This window comes from Drosophila eugracilis, unplaced genomic scaffold (assembly GCF_018153835.1).
Source record: "Drosophila eugracilis isolate 14026-0451.02 unplaced genomic scaffold, ASM1815383v1 contig_1765, whole genome shotgun sequence".
Lineage (NCBI taxonomy): Eukaryota > Metazoa > Arthropoda > Insecta > Diptera > Drosophilidae > Drosophila > Drosophila eugracilis.
Window position 1 is genome coordinate 4481210 of NW_024572605.1, and position 14018 is coordinate 4495227.

At 41.7% G+C, this 14018-nt stretch overlaps 1 protein-coding gene across 1 annotated transcript; it reads left to right on the forward strand.

Annotated features, from left to right (window-relative positions):
• The first annotated feature begins 166 nt into the window (after positions 1–166).
• LOC108105408 (protein peanut) lies at positions 167–2757 on the forward strand. Its single transcript, XM_017211955.2, has one exon. The coding sequence runs from the start codon at positions 374–376 to the stop codon at positions 1994–1996; it is 1623 nt and encodes a 540-aa protein (XP_017067444.1). The 5' UTR covers positions 167–373; the 3' UTR covers positions 1997–2757.
• Positions 2758–14018: the final 11261 nt, after the last annotated feature.

Here is a 14018-nt window from a genome sequence, read left to right on the forward strand (position 1 = left end):
TGTCCGATTGCATGTGCATTTCATATGTGCCTATGTGTGTGTATGCGCGTGTGCATTACTCATGCGCTCTCACTCCAAGCCGCCGTTTGGTATTTTCCGGCTCCAATTTAGTATTTTCTAGGGTCACACTATGACGGATCTGGGGCGTTGTTGTTGCCTTCGAGAGCGAAGCAGATGTATTTATCGCGTTGCTACGGACGGTCCTACTGACACAGAAAATGCAAAAAAAGTGAAGAGCGAAAAAGAGCTGGCGTAGGCGTGACAAAAGCGGTGAAAAAGCAACGGTTCTGTGCAAGAAAAATTAACAAGAATACAGTGAACCCCATCAGCGAACGAATATCGAAAGCTCCTAAGCGATTTTGGCGCTATTCCAATGAATAGTCCTCGCTCGAACGCGGTCAATGGCGGCAGCGGCGGTGCCATCTCCGCTCTGCCCAGCACTTTGGCTCAATTGGCGCTGCGCGACAAGCAGCAGGCTGCGTCGGCATCGGCGTCGCCGTCCTCTGCCACCAACGGCAGCGGCAGCGAGTCCTTGGTGGGCGTCGGTGGACGACCTCCCAATCAGCCGCCCAGTGTGCCAGTAACGGCCAGTGGCAAGCTGGACGCCAATAGCGGTGGCGCCTCCAACGGCGATTCTAACAAACTGACGCACGATCTGCAGGAAAAGGAGCATCAACAGGCACAGAAGCCACAAAAGCCACCGCTACCGGTGCGCCAAAAGCCCATGGAGATCGCCGGCTATGTGGGCTTTGCCAATCTGCCCAATCAAGTCTACCGCAAGGCCGTCAAACGCGGATTTGAGTTTACCCTAATGGTGGTTGGTGCCAGTGGGCTGGGCAAATCGACCCTGATCAACTCCATGTTCTTGTCGGACATTTACAATGCTGAGCAGTATCCGGGTCCGTCGCTTCGCAAAAAGAAAACTGTGGCGGTGGAGGCCACAAAGGTAATGCTCAAGGAGAATGGGGTGAATCTAACATTAACAGTAGTTGACACACCCGGATTCGGTGATGCCGTGGATAACAGCAATTGCTGGGTGCCTATTCTTGAGTACGTGGATAGCAAGTACGAGGAGTACCTGACCGCCGAATCGCGAGTATACCGCAAGACCATCTCGGACAGTCGGGTACACTGCTGCCTGTACTTCATAGCGCCATCGGGACACGGACTTCTGCCTCTGGACATTGCCTGCATGCAGAGCCTGTCAGATAAGGTTAATCTGGTGCCGGTGATCGCCAAGGCAGATACCATGACGCCCGACGAAGTGCATCTATTTAAGAAGCAGATCCTCAACGAAATTGCCCAACACAAGATCAAGATCTACGATTTTCCCGCCACGCTGGAGGATGCGGCCGAAGAGGCCAAGACCACGCAGAATCTGCGCAGCCGAGTGCCATTTGCGGTGGTGGGTGCCAACACCATCATCGAGCAAGACGGAAAGAAGGTGCGCGGTAGGCGCTATCCCTGGGGCCTCGTGGAGGTGGAGAATCTGACGCACTGCGACTTTATAGCGCTGCGCAACATGGTCATTCGCACGCACCTACAGGACCTCAAGGACGTAACGAACAACGTCCACTACGAGAACTACCGCTGCCGAAAACTATCCGAACTGGGACTGGTAGACGGCAAGGCCAGGCTGTCCAACAAGAATCCTCTCACCCAAATGGAGGAGGAGAAGCGGGAGCACGAGCAAAAGATGAAGAAAATGGAGGCCGAGATGGAGCAGGTGTTCGACATGAAAGTCAAGGAGAAGATGCAGAAGCTCAGGGACTCAGAGTTGGAGCTGGCGCGGCGCCACGAAGAGCGCAAGAAGGCATTGGAGATACAGATCCGAGAGCTGGAGGAAAAGAGGCGCGAATTCGAGCGCGAGAAGAAGGAGTGGGAGGATGTCAACCATGTGACGCTCGAGGAGCTCAAGCGACGCAGCCTGGGGGCCAACAGCAGCACAGACAATGTCGATGGCAAGAAGGAAAAGAAAAAGAAGGGTCTGTTCTAAGTCAACCCGCTCAAAAAACCAACCTGCTCCCCCCTGCTCCTCATCCACCTCCTCTTCCTGTTCCTTATTTCCCATGTCCATGTCCATTCCCAATACCCATATATACTTAAGCGCTAATCTCGAGAACAAAACAAACGAAAGCGAACCCCTAGCGTACCCTCTACTTATACCTACCACATAAAGTAATTCGAAAAGTGCATAAATATATCTATTGTTGGGCCCCCCAGCCGCCCCACAAGGCTTCTATTCGCACAGCAATCGTCCTGCGATGGCGTTGCATTTGTTTTCTACATAATTATACAAAAAAAAGGTACATATAAACACATAGCAGTTGCAGTATTTTACCAATATATATCCACGCATTACTTGACGAAACACATTTGCTAGCCTAATGAATTGAACATTGCAAAGCGCAAACGAATTAAATCGAGACGGTAACAAAACGGTATTTTCAAAATACTTAAATATCTTAAAGCTTAAATAAAAGTAATAAGAACGGCAAACCTAAGCAGAAAGAATGTACGAGTACGAGGCGAAATTGATCCTAAAATTAATTATAAAGAATAGTGAACCCATGTATAACGTATGCTATTGATATTGTAATTGTATTTTACCTATTATGCATAAAGTCATTAAACACCCAAACCCCCAAACACCCGACACACCAGCGCAAAAGCAGCAACAGCAGCAGAAAACATCAAGAAACAAAATATACTCTTGCATTTTACAAAATAAAGTCTTCTCTTTAGTTTAACTACATATAAAAAAAACGGAAAAGAATTCCATATTGACTTTATTGTTTATTCAACTGCAGCGATCGGAACAGGGTGCTCCATGGATCGATCTATGGTGTATGTGGCACACGTCTGGGACTTAACACCGTGACGCTAAGTTTTGAAATTGTCGGATTGCTATGAATGAAACAAGACAATATCCAAACGCTGACTAATTTTTTTGTTACACATAAAAACACGGTGAGCGTAAATGCATGAGTCATGCCACAGGAGCATTGGCTTGTAAACGCCGGCGGAGTCAAGCGGATAGTTAAATCACTCGCCGCAAACAATTAAAAGTGTTTACCCTATCCATTGTTAGATGCTTATTGGACCACTAAGAAAGAATCTCGTGGGGGTCTTGAAAGTACAGTGGATGTCATTAAAAAAAATACCATAATTTTTTATTTTCTAAATATACTTCTTATATTGTTCTGCCCATATGAGACTTAAGCGATTCCGAAAACTCCGACACTCCCTATATGTCAATACATGCATACCGTCATTCGATTTATGTATGCACAATTGCGGTCAAATTAATAGGTTTGAAAGTCATACATTATTGAATATTAACAAATTTAAACTTTTACATATTAATATTTTCATGCATAAGCTCTTTTTTTTTTTTTTTTTTTTAAATTTATACTAAATTTGTGAAGTTTAAAATTTAAAGTATATGTATAACCTGAATGCTCAATCAGTTGGTAATAATGATAAAATTGCAAGCTTTATTTTGCAAAAATTAAGATAATGTCTGATAAGATAAGCAGGCTTGCGTGAAGTAAATATTGGATATATTTAGTCATGTCTTTTGAAGAGTTGCAAAACCATTGTTGTCGAGAGATACATTAATCACTATATCCACGGAAATGCCTACTGTATCTTTATGATATTTTCCTATAGCTAACATTGTGAGCGATGTTGTTTGTGTATGAAAGTATTGCATTTTTGCTGGTTCTCCACTTGAAATTGCTTTCTAAATGCCCCAGACACAAGCTTTATAGAGACATGTGTGTGCATGGATATTTAATTTATGCACAAAAATTAATCCATAACCCAATTGGAAGGCACTCAATTAGAGCCGTATAAAGCGTAAAATGAAAATCCATTGGTGAAAGACATCGAAAAAATATGGAGCGAGAGTAGGTGTAGGGAGGGGGTGGGCGGCATGAGGAGGGTGGCCATCAAGATATGCTTGCCAGTGTGTGTGTGTGCGAGCGTTCGAGTATGTAAGTCAACAACGTTGACGCAGCACTTAACTCAACTCGAAGCAATTGGCTTGGCGATCAATGAACGCAACACCAGCGAAGAAGAAGCTCCAGCGAGAGGGGCGTGCACTGAGCGAAAATTTAATGATATTCATTTTAAAGTTATTATTACATTTTTCTATTATCTTAAAAATCTAATACTTTGTTATACTTTTAAAGGACAGTTAAGGATTATTATGCAAAGCTGGTTATGGGCTTTAAGATTTCGTCCTTCTTTTTCAGAGTGTAGTGTAGTGAAGTGGAGTTCGTTTAGCTGCTGTGTTGTTTTTAGGACGATGACTCAAATACACAGCGAAGGAGAGATGAAGTAGAAAAAGGAGGTGAGAGAGGGAATGAGAGGGTATCTGTGTATGGAGCTTATCGGGCTGAAATGAGAGCACAACAGCCCGATTGTTTTCGTCTGTGGGTGAGCTTCGTACGGCGCGACGCGGCGTCCATCTGGTTAGAGTGTATGAGTGCGTATACGGAACACCCTGTTACTGCGTTTGCTACGCTTGCGGACGGCATTCCTGCACGTCAAACGCGAAAAAAGAACACAAACCGATCCCAACTATCAACAGTCAAACGCTTAAGATTAAAAACAAATGTTGACCGTTTCTAACGAGCCGGCACATTGTAGACTAGAGAGAGAAAGAATGATAGGAAAAGACAGAGCCCTCGTCTCTCCCACACAATGACATAAGCCTGACACACTTACGTGACTGGCAGAAGAGAAACAGAGAGAGTGTTGCGCATGCGCCTGTTAGTTATACGGTAATTTAAAGTATGATAGTTACGGTTTGCCAAGATGCCTTTTTAGTATTTAAATACTAAATAATATAAAATTTGACTAAGATCTCTATAAGAGATTTAAGTTCTATTTAATTTTTATAAATATAAAAAAAAATAAAAATTTTTGTTGTGTAAAAAGTTTAAGTACTTTTTTAAGATACTGAGTATCAAATAGTCTATTGAGCTCTAGACGACTTTTCAATATGTTTTTATTTGAGATTTCCGTTTTACAATTTTAAATTGTCTTTTTACGAGTTCTGACATTTGACATGGCAATGGGAAGTGATTTTTATAGGCGGGTTGGTTCATTTGTTTGTTTGTTTGATTTTCACCCATTTCCCATTCCTCCCATTTCACTCCTTCCTTTTGCCCACACATCGTCTCAATGTCATACTGATAAGGGCGCCTTTCCCGGTTTGTTTGCCTTTGCTTTATGATTGCTCTTATGAACATATTCTTGTTTACAATACAAATAAATTGAGATCGTGCGGGCAGAGATCGAGACGCTCTATCAGTTTTATGCAACACTTGTGGGAACGAAATATCGGGGTGTTGATAAAAACGCTGGGTCCATAAATTATCCGGCGCGACTAGATAAACAAACACTTGTTCCAGTTGACACATATTTGTTTGGGAGGCCATCTCTTTAAGTTGAAGAGGTTAACTATAATAGTTTAGACTATCTTAGATTTTTATGGTATCTTACAATGTCTTCATGATATCATAGGATATAATGCAAAATATATTATTAAGTCTAGGATTTATAATAATCATATAGGTATGTGTATAAGGCCTTAAAGTCCAAAGATCTGCGTGTGGTCCTTAAAACCTTCAGATCGATCGGAAATGACTCTCCTCCACATCCGTTTTTCTCTCTATTTCGATCCCATAGCGGTAAAATTAAATTCACCATCTCCTACTTCCTCACCCACAATCTTTTTGTCTCTCCTCGCTCTCTCTCTCCCTATTTTTTATTCCTCTTTGTCCCTTTTTTGATTTCCGTTACGCTTGCGCTTGAAGCGTGTTTAACATCCGCTCTCTACTTCCCTTTCCTTTCCCGCAAATCTTTCGTTTCGCTTTTGTTGAGCATTTTACAGTTGGGATATTTCCATTGTGCCCGACATCCTGGGAATCTCAGCTATTAACAGGTGATCCCGCTATCTGGCGAATCATTTGCGAAGGTGTGAAAATATATTCCGGATTCAGAGAGTTTTGAGGGTGGATTCTGATCCTATTGTTCGTTTTGCCCTTTTTTTGTCGAGTGTGGGAAGTACTTTAATTCTTAAGTTTTTAATTGAGTTGTTGTTCAGATGAAATCTAAAAGAAATACGGTATTTGGATGTAAAACTGTTAAAGGCTAATTGATAAATTAGTTATACTTACAAAAAAGTTTAAATAGTTTATATAATAATATAGTATAATCGTATATATCATTCAAAATTCCTATAATTTTGTATTATTTGCAGTATTTTTTTTATTTTTATATCTCTGTGACACAATTATTATAGTTCCCCCTCCTAATGTACAGATTTCTGAGCGTATTTGCACATTTTTTCTTCATTTTCGGACAGCCATTTATCCCACAATCTGTCAGGACACTTGACACATGGTCTCAAGAACACTAACCGCACAATTATGCCTCTTAAACGCTCCCAACAATGCAACGCAACAAAGGACAAAGCTGGGGAAAAAAAAATCAGAACTGAAAGGGCTATTTCGGGTATAATTTCATGTAATTGGGGACAGTTGGCAAAGAGCAGATTTGTGGTCTACCATCCTCTGACCCTGGGAACAGATTTCATTGGGCATTGACAGTTGCCCCAGTCGGTTATGCAAACTCAATTTAGGTCACTCACATTTCCAGGGGTCACGAAGGGAGGAGGTGTTGCAGTGTGGGGATGGGGATGGGGGTTTGCATGGCGTCTGTTCATATCGTGGCAGTTCGTCAAGTGACCTGAAAGTAGGTTAGGTGAATGGGATGCTGATGGATGCTGTGGCTCTGAAGGGGCAGTGGTGGCACGAAGAGGGTTCTTACGGAAAACGTGAATTTCTTTCACTCTTGAGAATAAGTTTTTCTAACGTTTACCTGGCTTCTGTAAGAAATCAGTAGAAAAAGCTGTATTTTTTTATTTAAATTGAAAAAATGACGTAAGGCTTGAATAAACGTTATACAAAATTAGTCAGTAAGTGAATAGTTAACAGCCGCTTTGCATTAATCATCTTTTTAATTCTATTCGCTTGAGGTAAGTTCTAATCTTTATTGCAGTTCATAGAAACTTGGGAGAAATCCCAACATATATAAAAACAGTATATTGTTTTTTATCAGCATTTTTGATGAGTCAAACACTGTCTTTGTATATTACAAACTAGAAGAAAAAGCATTTCAGTCTCCGTTTTCGCTTTCTGAGGAAAAATATACAAAAATGCAGAGATATTCAGTTTGATGAGCATTTGAAAGTTGGGAATGTTAACCCCTAGAAGAGATCCCTTCTATCAGAAGCCACTGCTTTTCCTTCTGGTCGGCCTTTTGTGATGCATCTTGGCTTGTGCCACCCTTTGTTGTTTTTTGTATATGCGAGCCTGCCCCATTGAATGTCTCTGCATGCTGAGTGCTGCTCATTCTCCATGCATGTTGGATGAATCCCCTTCCGCTTGCCCCTTTCCAGCAAACCCCAACACAAAACCATCAGCATCCATTCAATCCGAGACTCTGCTCATAATTGATGTTCAAATTGCTGGTGAATGATGCAAGCGGAATGTGAGGAAGAAGCACTTGCCACAGATTTGTGTTGCTGTGTGCTGGTCTCGATTGTGACACGACGGCTCTGCGGCATTATTATTATTGTTATTACTATTATTCACAATACGAATCGGGCAGATGATGGTTTTGTGTAGCCACATTAAATTGATTTAATTAGACTGAATTAGACAGGCGGAAATGCAGGGTATTGGAAGTGCAGCACACGTGCCAGGAAGTTATCATCTGCCGTGTTTGCAGGAAAATACGTTACTTTCGGTAATTTCCCTCCAACTCCACACGGTTAAGGAGCACAGGATCCCTTACAATAGAGGGTCCCCTCTTTGCAACGCAGGATCTTTATTTATTGAGCGCCTGCAATGAGCTCTCTCCCCGAGGGTTGCAGTTGCACATTGAACTGCGCCGTTTCGTCCTGTTTTGAGTAATTGTTATCGGTGATCCTGAAATGAACGTTACTTTGAGCCCTGGGCCCGGTGTTCTTTTCCTGGCACGCGCCAAACTCTGCCCCACTCCACTTTGTTCTACTTGCAGCAGCTGCTCGTCCTTTTTTTAACGAGTCCTGCAGGACATCTAGTAAGGAGGCATGGTAGTGGCAGCCGAGATTCTTTTTTTAGCTGATCTCCTGAAGCTGTGAGAAAGGTCGCTCGGGTAGGTCTCAAATCTGTCGGAATCTGTCACTATGTTTTTGGAAATATTCGAGATTTTCTTTTTTACGTCAAAAAATATAATCAGGGGGCATTGAAAACTGTCAATCTATAGCTGACATTTGGTGTTAATCTGAAAAGCTAGTTCCCAAGAAAATAAATTACCTAAAACGGATCGTTAAAAAATAATAAAAAGTTGTAAGAATATAAACGAAAATCCATTCAAATTTTCCTTAAAAACTATGAGATTCATGGATAGTTTTATGTTATAAGTCAAGTCATAATAATATTTCTTAATCGTCAAATATTTCTTACTCTGAAACACAAAAAGTATATTTTAAACATCTTAGATATCCGTGGTCTAGCACATTAAAGCTATCAAAGGGCAGATTGCCTTTTTTCTCAGCCAACCTCAAAACTCGTTCCTTAACCCAAAACATAAACTCAATAACCCTGCCTGAAACTCACTCAAACGAATCACTCCACTCAAATACCCAACTCAAAACCGAACTCAGCTCATATCCTTGCCGAGGATACGGGGCGTGAAATGTCTCAGCCTCGGAATTCCTATGAACGCAGCAGCAGAGCAAAGTTCTCTAACCATTTTCATGGTTGCCAGCAAATTATCTATTCCGGGGTTTTCTGAGCCCGGGGTTTCGGGCTAGAAAACCAAGCATCGCTGACCACAGCAAGTGTCGTCGATTTGGCCAAAAGGACACTCCCCGGAAGAGAAGTAGGAGGATGAGAACAAGCGGGGTCCTTGGCCACTCATAAACACATTATGCATGCCACCTTGGGGGGTACTTGGTGGTTCACGAATTTCTGCAGTTCTGCAGTTTTTCGCTGTGAATGTGCAAAAGTGTCTATAAAACCATAACGCGTTTTCCTGGAAAAGCGGGGAAAATCAGGTAACGCCCTCGACTGACTCTGACTGAGTTTCTTATGTTTTGACAATCTTCTTTTCTTTGAGGGATTTTTGTAGGTGAACCATAAAGCGATTATTGAAATTGGGAAAAATATAGTTTGGTTTTTTCTTTTGGCTTTTGGGCGAAAAGTAAAAACTAATTAGGGTTTTTGTTAGACGAACTTCGTTCTACATAAATAAACCATTAATTTAACATATCGCTCAGCCAGAACGAATCGTAGCCAGTTTGCCTGAGGTCAGAGGGAAGAGGGAAGGGATCGCCCGGATCGCCGGATCGCATGGCAACTCGTGACCAGGTGTGCGCCAAGTCGTGTGACGACATCGCACAAATCGCACAGCCTATATATACTATATAGACCTTTTTATGCATATGTTATAGACCCCACCCCATCGCCTTCTTCTCAAATCTCCTTCGGAATAAAAAACGAGCAAAAGTTTGCTGCGCATGGGCAGCTCAGAGTCTACACCCCTTGGTTTCTTGGCTTTGTTTCGAGAAATCTTTTGCGAAAAGTACAATCAGGGGGTTGGTTCGAAGTATATATCTTAAAAAAGGGGGTTCAGGGTAGGAGCAGGAGGTTTCCAAGGGGTCGCTGAGGCGCAACGACCTTTCCCTGGTTCCGGGGGTTTTCTTTGCCTTTGCAGCTGTTGTTTTTGCTTCACGCAAAAGATTTTCCTCAAGACACCCCGAAACCTACTATATAGTCTTGGTTGTGTGCAACGCGTGTGAAAGTTCTGACGAGCTCCTTTGGTCCCCTGGCCACGCTTCAGCCATTTTGTTGCATAGATTCTCTGGCTTTTTTGGGTAGCTGCGGCGCAAAAGGAACTCGTCCTTGGGTGGGGGGAATGTGGCATAAGCGTGTGCTAAGAAGATTTAGGGGAGAAAACAGGACCTACTCGTAGTTTGTGCCAACAAAGGAAGTTCGCCAAAGAAATTGTGGATCCTGTGAAGCGAGCTAAATGTCGTAAATTTTGAATATTATTTCGAAAACAGCAGGCCATATATATTTTGGCAGAAACTCGTATTGTTAAGGGAACTAGATGAGGCAACAAAGGGAAACTCCAATGGCTTTGCGGCAAATCAAGCGAAAGCAATTAGAGAGTTTAAGGAAATTTTAGTTTGGTAATAGTTTCTTCCAGTGGAACATCCAATGGAAGTTTTACGAACAGAATTAGAGTCTCTGAAACTCGATTACATTCCCTTACCCACTCCCACCCAGACAGACCTTGAGCCAGTCCCAGTTTTTGGTTTCCTCATTAATGTCTCTGAGTACTTACGGCTAAATGGTCGCCCGAGTCAATGTAAACAAATCCAGCGACCTTGATGGTAGCGCTAATGGCTTTATAGGGGCCCACCCACTCCCACTGCCACATAACGACTCATGCAAGGTCACATTTTATGATTTGGCAAATTTCCAAGCCAGAGAGTTCCGTGTAAAGAGAAGGGCTCGAAAGGATGCGATGCGCAAAGTTGACTAGCAAGGACTGCGACTCAAAATGCAAGGATGCAAGAAAGGATAACTTTATGATGGGCTCGTAAAGACCGTTTGAGCATTGGACAATATGAGCAATGGGTGATTATTTGTTTTGGTCACAATAAAGACGGCGGGTGGCAAGGATAATGCAAGGATATCCTTATGCATCCTCAAGCCATTAGCACGGCGATTAGCGGCTTGTACATTCGCCGGATGGAAGGGCTATGTTGAAGTTCTAGGAAGTCTAGGGTTCATTTTCGCTGTTATCCTTAGATTTTTTAGTTTTGCGTAAAAAAGTGCCGCTAGATTTGCGTAAAAAACGTTTGCCAAAGGTTAAGACAGGGAGTGGGAGTTCTTGGGACTTTAAGAAAGGCTTTGTTTTGGGTTATAAGGTAATATTATGTCTTTGAAAAGTTTCCAGGAAGATCTCGAGATCCTTCTCTTATGCCTAAAAAGAGTGTGTCTCTACATTTGCGTAAAAAACTTAGGGTTAGGGAAGTCAAACTTCCTTTCAAGGAACTCTGGGTAAATGCAATCTTATGTAAGTTTGTCTGAGAAGCGGGGAAATATTTCTGGAAAATTCCTGGAAAAAGATCGGCTAGTCTTTTCCCAATAAATTGATTTTGAGTGACAGCAGCAATCACCAATAAATCCACCGATAAGCTGACAAAACTTCCTATCAAAATAAATGAGAAATAATAAATTTTCCACAACTGTAAAACTCGCTCAAAAATCCCAGTTAAACTAATTTTCCCAGCCCCTATTTCAACCCCAAATTGTAAACACAAAAAAAACTTAAAAGAAAACAATAAAAAACACAAAAATTGAGGAATTTCTCAGCGCAAAATAGCCAAAGAAAAAAAGGATCAGCAAGGATTCTCCAGTGCTACACTAATCGTTTATTATGATCAACGGAGCTGCTGAATCAATAAAAACGAAACGAAAACGAAGCGCCTACTTCAGGACATGTCATCGTCCTGTTCTCATTCTAGGTTCCCATTCTCGGATCCCATGGCAACCTGTTTCACACAGGGTTGCTTGCTCGCTTGCTTGGATGTCCTTTTGTGTGTGCGTTGGAGTGTTACCGTTGCTGGCCGTGAGAATTGAGAATTCAAAGAGGGGCATGGGCATGAGCATGGCCATAGGGGTAACAGGTTCAGGACCTGCCCTGTACAGGTATGCAAAAGTCAAATTTGTTTGCTATGGGAATTTGTCGAAGGTGTCTGTCCTTTGGCTTGGGAAAGTCTTTGAGTGCCAGTGTGTGGTGTGTGTGTTCGAGTGTGTGTTTTATGCGGTGGGAATTCGCTGAGCTCCTTTTGTTTGGTGTGAATTTGATGGAAACTCTGAACTCGGAAAATTGTGGGCGGTGAGAAGATGAGAGATCAGGAAGAGTTAGGCGATGGTTTTGAGGAAGTTCCCAAGGAGTACTTGTTAGGGAAAGTCATTTTGTTTGCTGATATTTTTATAGAGATTAGTGAATTATTGATAAATTTTCTTGGGGCTAACCTTAACTAACTTAAATATATTGTAAGGAATGCCTACCTTAATAAGACCCTCCCATAGAGTACTTTCAGCCCCTGAGTTACCATCTAAAAATCAAAATAAAAGACATATTTAAAGAAGCAGCCTATCCTCAAATTCTATAAGATTTTTATTTAAATTTCTTTCTCTTCCCTTAACTTTAATAAACCCTAAATAAATTCTAATTTATTTTCATTTTCACAAGCCAAATGTTTCCGATTTCTGCTAATTTCCTGTGCACGCCCTCAGGCCAACATTTTGAGACATTTCACACAAATTTCGTGCACTTCCTTCCGGTGAGCGGAAGAAACCGAAGAAAAGGAGCACATAAGGGCAACCAGCACGCAAAAAGGATATTCACCAGCCAGCCAGCCAGCCAGACAATAAATAGAAATCTAAATTGCAAAATATGGGCCACGGCCTGTGGGAACCAATTTGATGTGGGCCCACCCTCGCATCATCGATAAGATCGCTCAAAAAAGGGCCCAAAAGGAGGTGCTGAGAAAATCTCGTTTGTTGTGGCAGGGGCAGAGGATTCCCTTTTGTTTTCGCCTGGGAGAAACATTCAGCTTGTTTGTGCTCGAGAACAGGTTAACAGGTCTTTAGCTCAGAGATCAGTCAGGATTAGGCTGATGGATATCTTGAGTGGGTGGTCAGCGATGATCTGGAAACCATTGGGCGAGGGAATGGAGCATGTTCGCTGTCCCATAAATCAGAGAAGGACTTCGATTTCATTTGCATTCCAGTACAAAAATATAGGTTTCCTAAGGACTTTAAGGACTCTGAGAAAAAGGATAATGAAATACGAACTAATGAAATAAAATGAAATGAAATGGTAATTTGATACGCGCACACTTATGGAATGCGTTTCTCAAGGAGTAGCAGGTAGTCTAGCGAGTCCTTCGTCCTTTGTCTGAACTCACATTGGCGCATCGAATGGCAATGCAAGCAAACAGATCCTTGGCCCCGAAGATCGATCGTTATCCTTGCTAGAGGAGCGTTAATTAGATTTGCACCGAGCGGTCTCGATCAAAAGGCTCAGTGGTCAGTGAGAGAAAATCGGGAAAAATCTCAGATACACACCTGTGGGAAAGGACCCCACGCAGGACGACTACATGCACTTGCACACATCTCTTGGTCTCTCTCTGCAGGACGTTCCATTGACTGACCTTTCCTTTTCCATTTAATTCCCATTGTTATTTGCAGTTCCTTTTATTAATTTGAAGTGCCCGCACTTCATGCAACTGTTGCGCTTGGTTTCATTTCTTCCTTCCTTCCGGAAGGATGGCTGTTCTGTTGGCTCCTTTTGTCCTGGCCAGGCACTTCCTGTGGGTCAATTTGGAACCCTGCGGCCAAAACAATCTATTGTTAATTAATTATGCTGGTCAAGCAAGACGCCTGGGAAGAGGAAGTAACGTTGGCTGCCAGGTAATCATTAAAGGAAAGTAAGGATATTTATGAGGTAGGTATATCATCTGGGGGTTGTTAAATCTACACGAAAAGTTATAGCCACTTGTAAAAGTTCTAGAATTTATAAGACATTTTAAGTTTACAAGTAATTGGTTATACGGGCAAGGTAACTAGATCTTATCTGATGATCTTAAACCAAAAAATCATGACAATATCGCTTGTTTTAATTATTGTTGAATTTAAAGTTCATAAATAATGAAATGATTTTAATTATTTATTAATTTCAAATTCTAAAAAATAATAATAAACTAAGCTTTTCAAAGTTAAACAGATAAGCTAATATATCGTAAAATAAGTTCATTTTATGTTAAATAAAAAAGTTTTTATGTTTCTTTCGAGTCTAAAAATCCAATATATGTATATTACAAAATTACTTTATTTTATTTTATATTTTATATAATTTTTATTTATTTATTAATT